Source organism: Haliotis rufescens, unplaced genomic scaffold (genome assembly GCF_023055435.1).
Source record: "Haliotis rufescens isolate VD_foot unplaced genomic scaffold, xgHalRufe1.0.p SCAF_4, whole genome shotgun sequence".
In the NCBI taxonomy this organism is placed as follows: Eukaryota; Metazoa; Mollusca; class Gastropoda; order Lepetellida; family Haliotidae; genus Haliotis; species Haliotis rufescens.
The window spans coordinates 16,798,574-16,819,506 of record NW_025964112.1 but is presented as its reverse complement, the minus strand read 5'-3'; the positions used below and the strand labels follow the sequence as shown (position 1 = coordinate 16,819,506).

The following is a 20,933-nucleotide window of genomic DNA, read 5'->3' as shown; positions in this document are numbered from 1 at the left end:
AGTGATACAGTACTTGAAGGTACTGCTGTAAAGTGATACAGTACTTGAAGGTACTGCTGTAAAGTGATACAGTTCTTGAAGGTACTGCCGTAAAGTGATACAGTACTTGAAGGTACTGCTGTCAAGTGATACAGTACTTGAAGGTACTGCTGTAAAGTGATACAGTACTTGAAGGTACTGCTGTAAAGTGATACAGTACTTGAAGGTACTGCTGTAAAGTGATACAGTACTTGAAGGTATTGCTGTAAAGGTACTGTCTTAGGGATGAAGTACTTCAAGTACTGTCTTGGTGAAAACTATTTAAAGGTTCTGTCTTAGTGATGGATTTCTTCAAGGTACTGTCTTAGTGATGGATTACTTCAAGGTACTGTCTTAGTGATTGATTACTTCAAGGTACTGTCTTAGTGAAAAATACCTTAAAGGTACAGCTGTAAAGTGACTTTAAGGAAATGTTGTAAAGTGACGAAGGACTTCAAGGTACTGTCTTAAGTGATGAAGTATTTAAAGGTACTGTCTTAAGTGATGAAGTACTTCAAGGTACAGCTGTAAAGTTGTGAAGTACTTCTAGGTACAGCTGTAAAGTGGTGAAGTACTTAAAGGTACTGTCTTAAGTGAAGAACTACTTCACGGTATTGCTGTAAAAATGATGAAGTGCTTCAAGGTACAGCTGTAAAGTGGTGAAGTACTTAAAGGTAGTGTCTCAAGTGATGAACTACTTCACGGTATTGCTGTAAAAATGATGAAGTACTTCTAGGTACAGCTGTAAAGTGGTAAAGTACTTAAAGGTACTGTCTTAAGTGATGAACTACTTCACGGTACAGCTGTAAAGTGGTGAAGTACTTCTAGGTACAGCTGTAAAGTGGTGAAGTACTTAAAGGTACTGTCTTAAGTGATGAACTACTTCACGGTACAGCTGTAAAGTGGTGAAGTACTTGAAGGTACAGCTGTAAAGTGGTGAAGTACTTTAAGGTACTGTCTTAAGTGATGAACTACTTCACGGTATTGCTGTAAAAATGATGAAGTGCTTCAAGGCACAGCTATTAAGTGATGGAGTACTTCAAGGCACTGTCTTAATCGATGCAGTACTTCACGGTACACAGTTGAAAGTGATGAAGTACTTGAAGGTATGGCTGTGAAGTGATGAAGTACTTCAAGATATTGCTGAAAAGTGATGAAGTACTTCAAGGTATTGCTGTAAAGTGATGAAGTACTTCAAAGTATTGTCGTAAGTAATGCAGTACTTCAAGGTACATCAGTTGATCACCATAATTATTTGTTTATACAGCAACCATGTCTAGTACAGTACAGGTCTAAGCCCATGTCTGTAAATACAGCAACCAGTAGTACAGGTCTGAACCCATATCTGTTTATACAGCAAGCAATAGTACAGGTATATTTATACGCGAATACATTTACATCCCACAGCGGTAATACAACAATACACGTCCAGAATATTCTTTATTGGCGCTGTAAGATGTAAATTTACTCGTTGTTTGTTTGTTGATCCTCATGACATGACTGTCATCTTCCTTCATGTTCTGCGCATGCCTAGTTTGGAAAGCCATGGCCTGTGTGTTTAGGTGCTGCCGTTTCCATGTTTTCAGCAGCGTGTCAGATTTATAATGCCGTTTCTCAGATTTTGGTTACGAACTCATTGTTTTATGTTGCCAATTCCTTCTGTATTGTAGACATATGACAGTGTTCTGTTGCAGTCTGTCAGTTTCATTGGTAGGCCTGACAATGTGAGGAGGAAATGTTTTCACTGTGTATGACTGGAGTATGGCTTAAGCATACTCACTCACTCACTCACTAACATATCTACTGCTACTATCACTTCTACTGAGAGTGCTTTTCTACAGGTTCAGGGAACTCCCATCTCCCTGGGGCTTCTGTTCAGTTTAAATGCAGTTGCCTGTTACTATGATATGTTAAGAGACTGAACATAAGTGGAATAGAATTCCTACCTGCTGAGTAAACTTGTACATATTGTAATGTCAAGATTCAAGCATCCAAGAATGACATTATGTAATACAGATATTAAATACTCGCTTGCGCCTGCGTGTCTACATTAACACAACAACTACTACTTCTACGACTACTACTACTGACCCGTGAAGATGATCTACTACTACTACTACTACTACTACTACTACTACTACTACTACTACTACTACTACCACCACCACTACTACTACTACTACTACCACTGACCCGTGAAGATCAGGGGTAGGATAGGTCTTCAGCATCCCATTCCTGTCGTAAAAGGTGGCTATGCTTGTCGTAAGAGGTGACTCACAGGATCGGGTGGTCAGGCTCGCTGACCTGGTTGATGCATGTCATCGTATCCCAAGTGCGTGGATTGATGCTCATGATATCAATCACTGGATTGTCAGGTCCAGACTCGATTATTTACAGACCGCCATCATATAGCTGGAGTATAGCTGTGTGCGGCGACTTCTACTACTACTCCTCCTTTCTACTCCTCCTCCTCCTCCTCCTACTACTTCTACTACAACAAAACAGAAAGTAACACAATTTCCAAAGCATAAATTCTATTATTCCAGTGAAAATGCTCGCTCTGTGTGGTTGTCTACGATTCGTATCTAATGCTCGTGAGAATAGAAGCTGAAGGTCTGTGTTTGGTTAGTCCCAAATGTGGGCGCCTTCTTACATCTTGACATTCTCACGTGCCAAATTAATTTGTCATCATACGGTCATCTGTCGGACCGGTATGGTGTGTTCTGCCTGCGCCTTTATTGTGTAACTGGGACGTTCAAAACATTTTCTTCCTCATAGTAACTGGTATTTGTCAAGCTTAAACATATTGCAGTTGGCAGATACTGCGTCTTCTCTTCGTTATCTGCAGTTTTTGAAATGGTGTTATCTCTTTGTATGTCCGCGTCAGTGTCTTGTCATTTGTCTGTGTCACCCCGCCCCCGAAATACGATACGTTATTCAACATGGGAGGAACATATATGAATTGAGTAGGATCAGTCTGAATCATGATCTAATGCACTCGGGCGGTCGGGTAGCCTAGTGGTTAAAGCGTTCGCTCGTCACGCCGAAGACCCGGGTTCGATTACCCACGTGGGTACAATGTGTGAAGCCCACTTCGGTGCCCCCCGCCGTGATATTGCTGGAATATTGCTCAAAGAGGCATAAATCCAATCTCACTCGCCCACTCACTCCAATGCATTCGTCACATGTTTGATTGTTTGTTTGTTGTTTAACGCCACACTCAGCAACATTCCAGGTATACGGCGGTATGTAAATAATCGAGTCTGGACCAGATAATCCAGTGATTGACATCATGGCATCGATCCACGCACTTGGGGAAAAGGTGACATGCATGAACCAAGTCAGCAAGTCTGACCACCCGATCCCGTTAGTCACCTCTTACAACAAGCATAGTCGCTTTTTACGGCAAGCATGGGTTGCTGAAGACCTATTCTACCCTGATCTTCACGGGTCAGTAGTAGTAGTAGTAGTAGTAGTAGTAGTAGTAGTAGTAGATCATCTTCAGGGGTCAGTAGTAGTAGTCGTAGAAGTAGTAGTTGTTGTGTTAATGTAGACACGCAGGCTTGGATGCTTAGTCGCGTCTTACGACAAGCACGGGTTGCTGAGATGTAACCCGGATCTTCACGGGTCTTCGTCACATGTAGCTTACGACCTTACGGAAAGCTGACATCACCTTGCATATTTTAGTATACTTACTGTAAATCGTATGCAAAACTGTATGTCTGAAATCTTTAAGGTATCATGATCTGAAAAATAGAAAAAAGAAAAGAAAGATTATGATGAAGATAGTTATGTTATTGTTATAGAAATGATCATGATGATGGCTATGTTGATTATGACAATCGAGATGCTTTTGGCAATAGACGAAGATGTGTTATGACCCAAATGGTTATGAATGTGATGACTGGCCTAGTGCGTCGCCTACATCGTGTGTTGAACTCTTCACAATGCCTATCTGATAAACACATCAGACTCCATGCCCAAATGTCGCCTTTGACCCGTCCGTCCCTGAAACGCGCCATCAAGTCAGTCAAGCCGAATAGACCCGGTACATCATTTGTCTCGGATCGTATGTCTGCACACCTCCACTTTACATGTCAGCCTGTCACATTGCTATCACAGATATGGCTTCCTGTCACAAGTCCCGGCATTTTTCTGACTCACCTCGCTGTCTTTGTCTTTACTGAGTAGTTCAGTTAAGGTCGATTTGCCCAGACTATCTATTTATAATCATCGAACCCTAATTTATAACGTCTAAATACGCCTTTCATGCGTGTCTGTGATCGTGAGCATACATGTATATATATCAGTGGATTTTAAAGTTTAATATCTATTTTCAATTCCTAGTCTTTATCAAGATTACCCAGTGCATCATATCTTAAAACTATTGTTACACATAGCCTTGAGCTCATCCTCTACCATAGCTTCGATTCAAATATAGCCGTCCTCTCAAATAATATGGGAAATATATTAGGTGGGAGGTTGCTGGTCAAAGAGCTAATGGTTTTGGGTTATTTATCACAACTGAATAGAGATAAAATACCGTAGGGAATTGAGGATGATCAGTATGTTGAGATTAACGTCACGGCAACTTCAGGGTTTATCGACCAAACTACCCAGAATATTGTGGGCCTTGGTTGGGATGCTGATCTTTTTCGAGAGAAGTTTATCAGTGTATTGTTAAGTGCACTATTTTTCATGTAATGGATACTGTTATTTAAATAAGATCACCTGACATTTAATAAGCCCCATGCGGAAAAGAACTTCTACCTAATGTCCGCAGTTACTGTACCGGGACTTCTGAATGTTTGTGTTTCTGCCAACGAACATGTGTGCATTTGGCACTGTGTCATAAATTGAGCAAATTCTAAAAGTACTTTAGTGTGTTAAATTACGCCTTAAGCACTCAATATTTTAAGAATGACATTATATGAGAAAGAGATTATGACCTACTTGCGTTTACGTATCGTTTGTATTCTAAGGAATTAAAATTAATATCGAGAGTAGCTTGTGCAGATTCTAACTGCTACTACTACTACTACTACTACTACTACTACTACTACTACTACTACTGCTGCTGCTGCTGCTGCTGCTGCTGCTGCTACTACTCTTCCTCCTCCTCCTCCTCCTACTGCTGCTGCTGCTGCTGCTGCTACTACTACTACTACTGCTACTACTACTACTACTGCTACTACTACTGACCCTTGAAGATCAGGGGTAGAATTTGTCTTCAGCAACCCATGCTTGTCGTAAGAGGCGACTAACGGGATCGGGCGGTCAGGCTTGCTGACTTGGTTGATGCATGTCATCGTATCCAAACTCTATTTCTTTACAGACCGCCGTCATTTTGCTGTTATGTTGCTGATGCGGCGTAAAGCAATATTTATTCCTACATACTACTACCCTGACAGATTCTCATTGTACGTATTTAACGACATGCTCGAAATGAACTTACAAGCGATTGCGATCTTATGTTTTATTATTGCATAGGAGTCACTTGAAGCGCAAGTGATACCATAAATGTCTTAAACTGCCAAGTCAGCGCCTTGGGGCATTCATTAACATGTCACCCGGGTGTCATTTGCGATTCTCCAGGCAAGTTACAGCCCAAACAGGGAACCGTATATTTTAATTAGTGCTTTCAGGTCGCTTTATAACCACAACGGACATCCGTAGATTTTTGTTCCCGGCTACGAGCGTAGAGTTGTGAAACATTACTTCTCTTCTGACTCATATACCCCCATCAATATTGATGGACTGTAACTCAATATCTTCTCCGAAACCTCTCAGTTTATGAAGTTGAAAACTGTACACGACCCCACCAACAGTGTCTCTAAACATGCTCACAGGAGACGGATCTGACTTTTAAAATGTTGTCATTTTGATTTTATGGCGCATGTGATATGCAGAATAACAAATTACTTGCTAGGACATAATTTGTTTTGGATCCTGCAGCGACCTTTCTGGTCCTTTCTGTTGTATCAAAGTATGCGAGGCTCTGTACATTTTAGTGTGTTAAACCACATTACGACCTTTATAAGTTAATGGTTGCATTAGGTGAGCTACAGTCTTGTCATACCAGTTATCACTGGTGAAATTATTGTTTTACAAGCCGTTGTCTCGTTGACATAGTACGGACGTGAGCACGATTTAACCCACGCAAATATTGCGGATAACATGGTGAGCAATGAAAGAATGAGGAACGTTTAATTGCCGCCCTGTCAAGAACGATCATCGCCTGTTTCATAGTCTAACCACTGGCTGGGTAAGAGGTGAGGTGAAATTGGGTTTAACGTCGCGTCCAAGATTATTGCACTTATATAGCGACGTGCATGCACGTGTGTGTGTGTGTGTGTGTGTGTGTGTGTGTGTGTGGCTGCTTGTACTTGTCCGGACTGATGCCGATTTATAGTGCTAGCCTACTGAGATACCATGCCGCAGTTTAACATGAACTCAGACACAGTATACTGACTCCGAGCCGACCAGTCCTTGTTTTAGCCCCTTAATGCCGAGGCCAGACAGGGTAACAACACGTACCATCTTTTAACGTCTTTTGGTATGACGCGGCCGCGGCGGGGATCGAACCCTGGACCTTCCGCTCTCCGGGCGGACGCTCTACCACTAGACCACGGAGGCGGTCGGCCGGGTGAGAAGGAAAGGATCACTATTTGCTTTAAGCAGGCGATTTGATTTAGTATGTATTGATTGAAACTATTAACTGTTTTGAGGAAACCGTTTGAAGTTTGAATAATGAATTGAGATGTAATAAATACCACTTTAACATGTTTTGAGCCGATGGTGGTTTTATCTAACCTGTACTTAAGTGACATCTGTGATGTTTAATTGAGATTAATTTCATGGTAAGTGGTTTGCACTTTATAATCTCGTGTGATGTGATCATAATTTATAGCTTTGTGCAGTTATTGTGCGATATCGAGAATTCAATTATGTTGAACCTATGACTAGGCTGGGGTTATGATTTATGTTTCAAGTGTTAATGGCATGTTTGAGAGAGTTGGGTATAATTTGTTTGTTTGTTGTTTAACGCCGCACTCAGCAATATTCCAGCTATATGATGGCGGTCTGTAAATAATCGAGTCTGGACCTGACAATCCAGTGATTGATACCATGAGCATCGATCTACGCAAATGGGATACGATGACATGCATCAACCAAGACAGCGAGCCTGACCACCCGATCCCGTTAGTCGCCTCGCACGACAAGAATAGTTGGGTATAAGGATAACTTGAATAGTATATTTCAGCTATATCAGATCGTGTCAGCTTGATTTGGGTGGAGATTCCTAACCGATGCAGGTCTTAGACTTTTACAACTCTGGTAAAACCTGGGTATGGTGATGACATTATTTGAAATGAGGAACTCATGTATCTGGCAATATAATATGTGCTCTATACACAAATACGATACAACTAAACAAAAAACAAATCAATGTTCCGTTGTTCGTGTGGACATAACGACCGACGACCAACATACATCCTTGCCCCGTCGTATGTGACAAAATGTATACATGTTTTAAATTGAAGCAGATGTAGGTCAAGATACCTAGTGAGCCATGATTCTCTCTTTCTTAAGTACCAAGAAACGTAGTTAATCCGGACTGTAGCTATCCACTGCAATCGCCCAGATTATCAAATATCCGGACTGTAACGGTTCAGGGGGTGGGTATTGGGGTACAGCTTTGGGTAGCGAATTGTGGATCACTCCCAATACCACCAACCAAACAGTTTTAATTTTTTAACTTTTCAAGAATAATTTCACAATTAAGAATTGCACCATAACATTTATTACATTACAAGAATAGAATTATTCTTTTCAGTATTTCTTTCACTTAGGAAAATGTACAATAAATATAAAATACTTGAATGTCAACTCACATATCTCGGCTCGAACCGGCTATTAATTACTCTCACGTTTTAGAAATTCTACACCGATCAAAACTGTCAACAAAGTGACGCCATCCCGGAAGTAGTCTCTCGCACGAGGATACGGTCGGTGGAACGTGGGGAAATTGCACTCCACCAGTGACAGAAGTAATTTTACTTCGTGTCACGGCTATGAAGTAATATACAATGCATTTAGATGGACTAGATGCAATTTTGTAGCCGTACAAGGCAGATTGAAGCCATTATGCCACAAGAAATAGTTTCGTGGAACAGACTCACGAATATAGGCGACGTCACACGAACTATCACGTTGCCAAATCGAAACAGGTGATTTAGAACGGGTTCACATTTTGTTTTTGCACATTAAACAAACAGTCAGTAAGCATGGCTGCTTATGTTCGGTTAAACCGCTCGACTTGGCCATTTGCCTGTGGTCGGAGAGAAGTTGTCCTAGTTTTAACAACTCCCAACAATTACATAGTTCCTGGAACAGGTTAGCCTCATACTGTCTACCTTGATCAGTATGTATAAGAGCTGGGGTACCATAGAGACAGACCCACTCCTCGACAATCTTCTTTGCCACTGTTTTTGCCTCGATATTTGAAATCGCATAGGCCTCAGTCCACTTAGTGAACGAATCAGTGACAACAAGTATGTACTTGTTGCCACTGGAGGTACGGTCCAGTGGGCCCATGATGTCGGTAGTGAGTCTCTCCATGGGTGAGCCTGTTGTATACTCTTTCATGGGTGCTTTCTGTTTTCTAGGACTCTTCCTGGCAACACACTTGTCACAACTGATGCAGTGCCGACGCACATCAGTTTTCATACCAATCCAGAAGTAAGTCTTGGCAAAAGTCTTGGAAACCCCAAGATGGTCTCCCATAGGTGAGTCATGACACGCTTTGAGGATAATTCGCCGCTTGATGGATGGAACAACTATCTGCCAATGCCAATCCTTTCCATCCTGACTCTCCCATCTTCTGTGTAAGATACCCTGCCTTACCGACAGTCGATAAACTGACCCCACAGCACTTTGCATGCCTCAGAATATCCTGAAACAGTTTCCCATTCAGGTCGGGTATTTTGATCTCTAGCCTTGTATATTAGGCTGATATCGGGATCTTGAAGCTGCAGGTCGTGAATCTCCTCAGGACTGAAGGAATTTTCCTCAACTCTACCTAATTGGTTTGAGCTGGAACAGGAGGTATCCTTATCCTGTTTGGCAGTTTGTGATCTGGTGATGGCATAACAACTAGGATTCGACTCTACCAACCCTATGATGCAAGGTCTACTCTCCCTCTTACATTGGGGACAGGGTGCCTGAGGTCTGCGACTTAGTGCATCAGCATTCCCATGCACTCGGCCTGGCCGGTGTACTTCGGTCAAATCATAATTGCCTAGCTCTTGTAGCCAGCGAGCCATCTGGTTGACAGGACTCTTAATTCTTTTTGCCCAGACCACTGCAGAGTTGTCAGTTCTGATAGTGACAGGCCTACCAAAGACATATGGATGCCAATGGCGACATGCAGTTACTACAGCCAGCAATTCTCGACGGGTGACACAGTAATTCTTTTCTGCCGGTGTGAGACTTTTGCTGTAGTAGCCAAGAACGACTTCTCTGCCAACTTGATTTTGTGACAGAACTGCACCTATACCTTCACCAGATGCATCTGTGTCAACAGTTATCTCGCCTTCACGCCTTGGAAATCCGAGAATTGGTGCTGAGGTAAGTGCTTCCTTCAGGCTGATGAAAGCTTGATCAGTCTCCTCAGACTAAAGAAAATCAACCAATGGACTGGTAAGTTTGGTCAGTGGCCTGGCAATTTTAGAGAAATCTTTTATGAATTTCCGATAGTAGTTAGCCAGACCCAAAAACTGTAGTATCTCCTTTTGAGACTTTGGGGTAGGCCAACATCTTACTGCCTCTATTTTCTCTGTCTGGGTGTGAACACCATCAGCCGAAATAACATGGCCTAAGAAATCGACTCTCTCTTTAAAAAGGTGACATTTTTTAGGCTTTAATTTCAGGCCAGCTGAGGTCAGACGGTCGAAAACTGATTGAAGCCGGAACATTGTTTCTTCAAATGAGTTCTGAAGACAATGATGTTATCCAGGAAACATAGACACTCATTCCACTGGAGACCTCTAAGCACCATTTCCATAAGTCTCTCGAACACACTTCGGGCGTTACATAGACCGAAGGGCATGACATTTCACTCAAACAGTCCGTTTTTCTCAAGATCACGAGGATGCATTTCTACCTGCCAGTATCCTGCTTGCAAATCCATTGTGCAGAACATTTTGGCACCACCCAGACTGTCAATACAGTCTGCAATGCGAGGTAGGGGGTAGGAATCTTTCCAAGAAACCTCATTTAGCCTAAAATCACAACAATATCTCCAACGGCCATCCTTGCGTTGCACAAGAACTGTCGGGGAAGCCCAAGGACTTTTCGAGGGACTGATTACACCTTGCTCTAACATTCGAGCCACTTCTTTCTCCTCTGCCTCTTGCTTCGCCAGCGTCTGACGACGTGGAGCCTGTTTGATAGGTCTCACATCACCAGTATTGATGCTGTGTTTAACAAGGTTAGTTCGACCAAGATCATCATCATCTTTTGCGAATGTATCTCTCTATGAGTACGGGAGATCTCTCAGCTCATCCTGCTGCTCAGAGCTGAGGTTTGTTTTACTGCGATCAAATAAATCTGTTAAATGATCAGGCTCGTGATACTTTCTTTATTTGCCTATCTGGTAATACATTGACACACTGACACTGACCAATAATTCTTCCCTTAGCTAAAGTGAATTTGGTATCAAGAACATTGATAACCTTAACTGTAGCTGCCTTATTACTATTTGTGACTCCTGAATTGCCCATGATTATACCATGTGTGAATGTGCAGGGTCCTATCAGGATCGAGGACTGTTCCCGATGAAGTTGAGGCAAGCTCACTTGGATAAAAGATACAGACTGGGGCGGCAAAGAGACATCATCTGCAACGATGACAATTGTTTCAGCCCTCACAGTTGGTAACCACCTGCCCATCAACCGGATCCTTGACCCAGGGATGTCGATCAGACCCTCGAGTCTATCCAGTACATCTATACCCAGAATACCATCACAATCATGGGAATTATCAACCTCTGCAACCAAGAATTCCTCCACAGTGGGGTTCATGTCATCACTAATGTGAACAGGTGCTTTGAATATTCCATGTGCTTAGAATAAGCTCCCATTAACAGCCTCGAGAACCATGTCAATGGAGTTGACAGCTACTGAAGACGGTAAGCGCTTGCTTGCAGCTGGGGAAAGTAAGGTCACCTGACTACCTGTGTCAACGTGAAGTAAATGTTGCCAATCTAGACATTCACTGATTGGCCCTTATCTTTAACTTTAAAACAAGCCTGGAAATTTGTCTTCACCTTGACTGGGTCAGATGGATTAAGGGAGGAATCAGGGGTTATCTCCCCTTGACCAGAAACCAGACAAATCTCTCCCTCCATCTGACCACTTGCTTTATTAGCTCTCACTTCCTTAGGATTTGTGGTTTCTATTTCAGAACTCTCCACCGAAGCCCGACCTATGTCCGGGTCGGTGGGGTACCGTTTCCCTGACAACTATATTTGTCTTGGAATTCTGAGGGCACTCGGAAGACCAATGACCGTTCTCACCGCATGAGAAACAGGCAGTGTTTCCTCTCCTAGAAGCACTTTGGGATCGCGAATAACTACGACCATTGGAATGCTCTCTCCTATCTTGAAAGGATTGAGGTCGCCCCTCATTCTTCTGAAATGTGTTGCTCTTATTGTTCTCAAAAGGTCTTCCTCTACCAATGCAACTTCGTGAGCGAGATGGCTGTACCTGCATTGATGCAAGCTTCTCTACTGTCTTTTGAAGATCAGCCAGCTGACTGGTCAGAGTAGTAAGTTTCTGGTTGACAGATTTCTCCTCCAACTCTGAGTCAAAATGAACTCTCCTTACTTCAAGTAAGGACTCAGTGCCCGCACCGACCTCTGTTGACCAGGTTTGCCTACAACTGACTCGTACAGCTCACGTACACCCACCGCCTCCTGTAAGGTACGTACACCTCGGTCCATGAACCGGAGTTTCAAATCTTGATCCACAGCCCTCTTCAATGCGTCCAGGGCCAACCTTACATGACGTTCATAAGGAAGATCGGGGTATGCACCTTGAGCAAGATGCCAGAGATCATCTCGGAAGTCGGCAATTTTCTCACCAGACTTACGTCTTCGCCTCATCAGCTCTTCACGTTTAACATCTGGAAGACTGGTTCCATACCGCCTGCGCAGAGTGTGTGAAAGCCACTGGTAATCCAGTCGCTCCTGCTCAGGAAGGCCTGCATAAAACCGCTGGGCTACGCCCTCCAGAGCACATCCCAAATTTGGGCTGCCTGGGTATTATCCCAGCATGACTGTGCGGCCAGATTCTTAACCTGTGCTTCGAAAGCACGATAATCTCCTTGGCCATTAAATTTAGGCAATTGGAGAGATATTTTTCCAATTGAATGATCTCCCCTTGGGGGGTATCTGTCCAGAGTGTCAATCCTTTGTGCAAGACCCAGCACACTACTAGACAATTGTGACATGAGACCAATTAGATTTTGGTCTGAACTCACCATTGGTGGTGGAGCAAGTACTGGGTACCCGGTCTGACTGATGTAAGGGTAATTGTGACTAGTCTGTGAAAACTGATTCTCAGGGTACACACTAGGAACATTTGGCAAACGATCTTCACTGTGTGACCTGGATGGATGGGGGTGGGTATTGGGGTACAGCTTTGGGTAGCGAATTGTGGATCACTCCCAATACCACCAACCACACAGTTTTAATTATTTAACTTTTCAAGAATAATTTCACAATTAAGAATTGCACCATAACATTTATTACTTTACAAGAATAGAATTATTCTTTTCAGTATTTCATTCAGTTAGGAAAAATGTACACGGATTATTGGAACGGAATCACTTTGTTCCCAACATTCCACGCTGCAATGAAACTGAAGAAGGGTGTCTGGAAGACCTGGGTGCAGGTTAACGAGGTTTTAGTGTATTTTATGGATATGGCAAATCGTGTTCTTAGTGTATATCTGTCTACCTGAGCTGCGTCAGAAACCTATGATTGTGGGTACAAATTCCGGTTCGACCCGATTATTTCTAGGTTTGTCAGCACCGTACCCGTGCTCGTGGGTTTCACCGAAGTGGTAAACGTCTGAGCCCTGCATCACTTCGGGCTTTCCTCCCACATTAAGCTGACACGCCGCGATATAACTGTAATACTGTTAAAAGCGACGTTAAACCGCTCAGTCACTCACTCACACACTACTACAATATACTAGAACTACTATAGAGCCTGTCGCAGTTATTGCTGGTAACCGGTAGTGACTATGATTTCAATGTTATTATCTCTATTGGTACTGATATTACTGATTCACTTCCATACTACCCCTTCTACTGCACAACCACTTGTTCTTCTACGCTACGACACACACGAGTACAACAACCTCTGCTACGCCAAAAACAGTTCGCCACTTTGGATTATTTCGCAATAATCGCAAGCATAATTTATATATACTCACACGCAAAAGAAACGCAAGTCGAGTATGCAGTATACATGTTATTTATTTTCAACAGTAAAGACAAGAAATACTAATAGGGCAAGATTGACAAAAAATTGACTGAAGACAGTTTAATGGATTAAAAGGCAGATGACATAATTGTTATTTTCAAATGTTAAGGGCTAACACAGTTTCGAGTCAATACCCAAAATGTCAGTCAATACCTGGTGTGACCACCATTAGCATTGATCACTGCTACACATCTCCTGTACATTGAGTGGATCAGACGATTTGTGAAGGCCCTATGGATCCTCCTGCACACATCCAGAGAGCTGTGCGTAGTTCATCGGCAGTTGTAGGGACTGGGCGCACATTGAGCAGACGCCTTTGAACCTCATCACACAAGTGTTCGATGGGGTTCAGATCAAGGCTGAGGGCTGGCCACAGTAGAACACGGATGTTGTGTTGTTGCAGAAAGGCCATGGTAGCTATGGCAACATGGGGACGAGCGTTGTCCTGCTGGAAAATGTGTTGTTGATGTTGTGCAAAAAATGGAACAAGGTGGGGTCTGATCACTTGGTCGATATACCGCTGAGCAGTGCCGCCGTGTCCCCGACCTTGACCAACATTCAGAAAGCACATGGGTCCAAGTCTCGGATTAAGTCCAATCCCTGCCCATATCATGACGCTAGGTCCACCCCATAGATCCCTTTCAAAACCTTTCTGTCAGCGAAACGATCACCTCGACGCCGCCAAATTCTGACTCTTCCGTCTGCATGGGAGACACAAAAGCGACTTTCATCAGAGAAAATGACACGCCTCCACTCACGATGACGCCAATTGCGATAACCCTGTGCCGACTGAAGTCGTGCCTGTCGATGCCGTGGTTGGAGAACAGGACGAGGTTCTGGTAGGCGACATCTGAGGTTGTTGGAACGGAGACGTCGGATCACAGTGTCCCGGCTAATGTGTTGATTATGTGTTTCTATGGTCTGTCGAGTACTTTCACTTGCAGTTAGGAACGGATGTCGCTGGTGTTGACGGGTAATCTGCCGATCTTGTGGAGGTGTGGTGACCCTAGGACGACCGCTCCAAATAAGGTCATCTGTGGTCTGTGTAGCATTGTATCGATGCAGGAGACGGTAAATTGTGGTTATGTTAACGTTGAAATGACGGGCAACATCTTGGACACTCTCCAGCTTCCAAACGTTCGATAGCCTGGTTTCTCTGAATTTGAGTTAGGCGTGGCATTGTTGACCAAGGAGTTGTAGGTCCAATAATCGGCCACAGTTTTATACCCACTACAGTTCGTGACAGTTCCTGCATTTTCGATTTCGCGAGAAATGGGTGCATGATACCCACATATTCATTGAAATGGTGCGTTTTGTCGATTCGTTTTTTATGTTGCGTTTTTACTCGGGGTTTCCAAAATGCAACCAAAAATACTGATAACACCATCAGGCTTCACTACATGCTAAAACTCGTATCAATTTATGGTTCCGTGTTTGTTACCTATTTGCTTAAAACCACTTACGTTTCTTTTGCGTGTGAGTATATTTACTAACCCAGCAAGTTTCATTCAAGTAAGTGAAAACCCTATGTGCTTGTCACATAAAGAATGTTCATGTCGTAATCACACACACTTTTTCAGTTTCACATAAGTCGTTAATTACAACGGGTGAATGAGCGAGTGAGTGAGTGAGTGAGTGAGTTAGTGAGTGGATCAGTCGATGTGCAACTACTGGGGCTGAAGCTTCCGTGTGTCCAGCTGTACACATGTTTACTTCGCAGATGGTATGATATATTATTCAGTCCCTGAGCAAATACTAATCTGTTCATCTTTAACATAGATAACTTTCATTGAGGCGTTTATAATTATCTTGACATTTACTCATCCGTGAAGGTCATCCGTGAGCGATGACATGGTCGTGTTTTGCCAAACGGTCATGCATAGCAAGTTTAACAGTCATGACTGTAACGTGACAGTTTGACTGACGTGATGGCGTAAGATCACACATAATTCATAGTGACAGTTTAGCCATCGTGTTCAATTTAGTGCACAATATATACAACCATAGCGATTGACAGTTTAGCCATCGTGTTCCATTTAGTGCACAATCTATACAACCATAGCGAGTGACAGTTTAACTACCGTGTTCAATATAGTGCACAATATATACAACTATAACGAGGGACAGTTTAGCCATCGTGTTCAATTTAGTGCACAATATATCCAACTATAACGAGTGACAGTTTAGCTACCGTGTTCAATATAGTGCACAATATATACAACTATAGCGAGTGACAGTTTAGCCATCGTGTTCAATTTAGTGCACAATATATACAACTATAACGAGTGACAGTTTAGCCATCGTGTTCAATTTAGTGCACAATATAAACAACTATAACGAGTGACAGTTTAGCTACCGTGTTCAATTTAGTGCACAATATATACAACTATAGCGAGTGACAGTTTAGCTACCGTGTTCAATTTAGTGCACAATATTTACAACTATAACGAGTGACAGTTTGGCTACCGTGTTCAATTTAGTGCACAATATATACAACTATAACGAGTGACAGTTTAGCCATCGTGTTCAATTTAGTGCACAATATATACAACTATAACGAGTGACAGTTTAGCCATCGTGTTCAATTTAGTGCACAATATAAACAACTATAACGAGTGACAGTTTAGCTACCGTGTTCAATTTAGTGCACAATATATACAACTATAGCGAGTGACAGTTTAGCTACCGTGTTCAATTTAGTGCACAATATTTACAACTATAACGAGTGACAGTTTGGCTACCGTGTTAGAATTAAACACAAAATTGTATCGTGACAGTTTAATCAACATGTTCGAGTAAGAGCAGGCAAACCCAGTTACAACTGACGTCGGCGGGGGACACTGGCGATCAAGTCGAGATGTCTTTAACTGCCCCCCTTCTAACCAATGTCCAAACGACTACGTATGCTTTTGAACCCATGCGCATCAGCAATGTTAACTTAGAAAAATACTCGCCAATTCCACCGCACCCCAGTTATATGGATACATAACATACATCTAAATGACTCTCGGAGATAACATGTGAGTGAGTGAGTGAGTATGGTTTTACGCCGCTTTTAGCAATATTCCAGCAATATCACGGCGGGGGACACCAGAAATGGGCTTCACACATTGTACCCATGTCGGGAATCGAACCCGGGTCTTCGGCGTGACGAGCGAACGCTTTAACCACTAGGCTACCCGACCGCCCCCGGAGATAACATGTGTACGTGGTGGACATTCAGAGGACAACATTATAACTCTTATTTCCATAAACACATATTTGTAGGTTAAGTACGACGGGAGATGTCCACGGCGTGGGGGATGTCCGTTTAATGACCTATTTGATAACTCTGTCTCGTGACGCTATGCGGAGTATGTACACGAAGCAAATATACTGTATCACTGTGTTACCCACTACCCAAGCAATGTTTAAGGAACAGCCACTTGCCGGAGTGAGGGGGTGGTGTGTGTGTGTGTGTGTGTGTGTGTGTGTGTGTGTGTGTGTGTGTGTGTGTGTGACAAAGATAATGAAGCCTTTTTTTGCTGGAACAACAGCTGACACATTTAATTCAATGTTACATGTATCTTCAATGTTTTTCACATCTTAAACTAATCTGATCACCATCCTCCATCCTGCTGCACCCAAGCATCACAAGGAGGTTCCTGTTCTTGCCCATAATTACTTAACTAATGGCTAATATTTACTTCAGAAAAAAAGTAACATGCAGATAAATGCCCAAAGTAAAGACGTCAGCATTTATAATTAAAATATATATTTGGACACCTTTTTATGTTGGAAAAATAATTGAATTTCTGAACATTTTTAATACAAATACTTATCTCGAACTAAAATCCAGACTTTCCCCCTGAAAATCAAATGGTTCCAACAAAACAGGTTCCTGGACTTACACGCAGAGGCGGTTTTCGGGTGATTTTACGAGCGTTGTGCTCAATTAGGTCGTTACAGCCAACAGTTGTTTGTTTTGTTTTGTTTGCTGCTCAGCAATATTCCAGCTATGTGACGGTGGTTGTTGGCGTTTTGACGATAAGAGCCGTCACATTCAAAGTTTGGCATGGTTCATGGGTTGAGAGGTGTCTAGAATGGGACAATCCTTCTCTATACCATCTATTGTATGGAGCAAATCATTGGTCCAGGAAGCGCTAATTCTCTAAATTATCTCCCTTTACTTGCAGTCCCAATCCCATGAGTTATCGCGGCCTGACTTCAACATTACACTGTTGTGTCAGTCGTCACACTTTATATAACTGTTGCTCCACATCAGTCGTGTTTCTAAGTTCTATAAACCCAAAGCAAGTTTCTCAAAATCGGCCGTCACGAACTCATGGGGTTCGGTACGTATGCCGTTTACAGTGAAATCAGTCACAATCTCACTTCTCAACTGCTACCCGAGATTGAACGCACGAAAGTCATGCAAGCCGAGCAGTCCCGAATATTCGTGTAACGTTTGTACCTTGACATTGCTGTAAAGCAAAGTCCTAAACCTCTCCTTCACCAGAGATGAAGTTACCTAGGAAATGTCTTCCATGATCAGAAACGTACGAACGGATTATATCAAATTATATACTTTATGAAGATGTGTCTTGCAATCTATGATAATTAAGTACCAATTTCGGGTTAAACTGTGGATGCTACACATGTCCTCATGTTACGCTGACTTCAGCCGACAGCCTCCGTGGTCTAATGGTAGAGCGTCCGGCCGGAGAGCGGAAGGTCCGGGGTTCGATCCCCGACTGCGTCATACCAAAAGACGTTAAAAGATGGTACTTGTTGTTACCCTGTCTGGCGCGCGGCATTAAGGGGCTTAAACAAGGACTGGAGTCAGTATACTGTGTCTGAGTGGGGTATTCATGTAAAACTGCGGCATGGTATCTCAGTGAGCTAGCACTATAAATCGGCATCAGTCCGGACTAGTACAAGCACACACACACACACATACACGGGCATGCACGACGCTATATAAATGTAATAATCTTGGACGCGACGTTAAACCCCATTTCACCTCACCTCACCTGACTTCAGCAAATCTTGGCAAACGTCAAACATGGAAACTATTCAACCGTGTCAGTGACTAGGATCATGTCATTCGGGAGCTGAAGCCACGATACAGGTGTACACCACTGCCCCGGGGATTGCCTGATCAAATTTCTCTGTTAGCACAAGCCTGGCATGCAAACGTACAGAAATCAGCACGTGAAGCGGTGTCATGTTGATGCTAGCATGAACTATGCATGAACTTTACACACTCGGCTGATCAGCAGGCATGTGGATTTATTGTAGCCACGAACGTGTGGTACATCGCTTAGCTGTTCGGGATTATTAGGTTGTTACCTGTCTCTTTCTTTCGTGGTAATATTATGGAATAGTTCATGTTTGTCATGTTGGGTCAACATATTCGCTCTTAAACGTCTTGTTTGTGTTTGTTTCAGAACGAGGCTAATGAGTCACTGGATACAAGGAGTGACGGTGCTGCTCGTGGCGGCGTTGACGGGTGTGCACGGTACGGCTCTCTTTTATCAATTCGGAACAAAACTGCGAGAACGTTTCTTAACCAAGGTCACACGGACGTTAAGTCCAAGAATGGTTGAATCTTCTGCAACGAGTTTTGTGTAAAAACCTGCTATGACATCAGTTATTGTAGGACACGTATCACCATGTTCCTACTGACCGGAAATATATTTAGCTTCCAATGTACATTTTGTCATCTCAGTTGTTATATATTTTTTCTTTTAACCCGTTTTGTTGGACTACTACTACTACTACTACTACTACTACTACTACTACTACTACTACTACTTCAACTACTATATTTACCAATTATGATTGGAGGGCGTGGTTTGATTAATGTGGAGGCTCTTCATGATAAAATTGTTTTGTGCACTTTTGCACACATTTATTTATCCGAGGATCCTCTCGTGAAGCATGTCAAGACTCGTGATGAAAACAAGGCATTCCACAGTTTTCTAAAACGAGCCAAGGATGTTGGACATAATCTCAGTGTCAGTGTTTATTATGTTGATGGTTCTCTACTGCTGGACTGTACAGAAATGAGTGTCAACCAAGCGAAGTGCCATATTAAATCGGCCCAAGGAGAGGCTATGTGAACGACCACTGCATCGTGTTTATATGCAGTGTGTTGATAAGGTAATCAACCCTGCAGAGCCCTTCGCTTGGATGAGGTCGTCTGGTCTGAAAAGTGAAACAGAAGGCTTTCTGTTTGCTGCTCAGGACCAGTCACTTCCCACTCGAAACCGTCAATGTGCGATTTTGCATCGAAATGTAAATATGAAATGTAGATTATGTAATGAATTTAATGAGACTGTCCAACACATTGTCAGTGGATGCCCAGCTCTGGCACAAGCACAGTATCTGAAGCGACATGATGGAGTGGCTCGATCATTTTATAACCGTCTTCGCCATGCTTATTGTTTTGACACCGAGGCTAGGTCTTCTACCACTACTAGTACTACTACACTGACACTACCACTATTGCAACTTCTACTACCACCACCACCGCTACTACTACTACTTCTACTACTACTACTACTACTACTACTACTCCCCCGTGAAGATCTACGGGTTAGAATTGGTCTTCAGCTACCCCCGTTTGTCGTAAGAGGCGACTTAAGGGATCGGGTGGTCAGGCTCGCTGACTTGGTTGAGGCATGTCATCGTATACAAACTCGACTTTTTACAGACCGCCTTCATATAGCTGTAATGTTGCCGATGCAGTGTCAAGCTGTAACAGATTGCAAGGCAATTAAAATTCCATTAAGCATAACTAAGCCACGTCTATTGCAATTAATGACCAAACGCATTGTTGTTTATTTACGTGCCAGTACTGCAATGTATATATTTATGTCATGTATATTTCCAGGCTTATTCTCACGTTCTATTAAAGGGTTGTTATTATTTAAACCCAACGTGCACTAAATGAAGAGTGCACTGTAACTCTGTCAATACATGATATTAAGACTCAAGTAGTTAAGTAGTTAAAGAACACCCGATTTTCCGATATCACTACAGTTATGCAATGACAACGACATTACATATTACTGATTGTGAATAACATAACATATCAACTATAGTCATATGAACAAATCGGACTTGACATATTACTGATTGTGAATGACATGACATATCAACTATAGTCATATGAACAAACGGACTTGACATATTACTGATTGTGAATGACATGACATATCAACTATAGTCATATGAACAAATCGGACTTGACATATTACTGATTGTGAATGACATGACATATCAACTATAGTCATATGAACAAATCGGACTTGACATATTACTGATTGTGAATGAAATGACATATCAACTATAGTCATATGAACAAATCGGACTTGAC

The 20,933-nt window shown here is 42.6% G+C and overlaps 1 protein-coding gene across 5 annotated transcripts in view; it reads left to right on the top strand.

Annotated features, from left to right (window-relative positions):
• Positions 1-20,933, top strand: part of LOC124149210 (chitinase-3-like protein 1) — a 49,807-nt gene that overhangs the window by 17,430 nt on the left and 11,444 nt on the right. For 3 of the 5 annotated variants that reach the window (XM_048381769.1, XM_048381770.1, XM_048381768.1), the window contains exon 2: positions 19,000-19,070. In XM_048381769.1, the coding sequence (XP_048237726.1) occupies positions 19,010-19,070 (61 nt within the window). In that variant the 5' untranslated portion in view covers positions 19,000-19,009. Of the gene's footprint in view, positions 1-8,768; positions 8,808-18,754; positions 18,894-18,999; positions 19,071-20,933 lie in introns of those variants that run through there. The other 2 variants (XM_048381767.1, XM_048381771.1) reach the window with 2 other exon arrangements.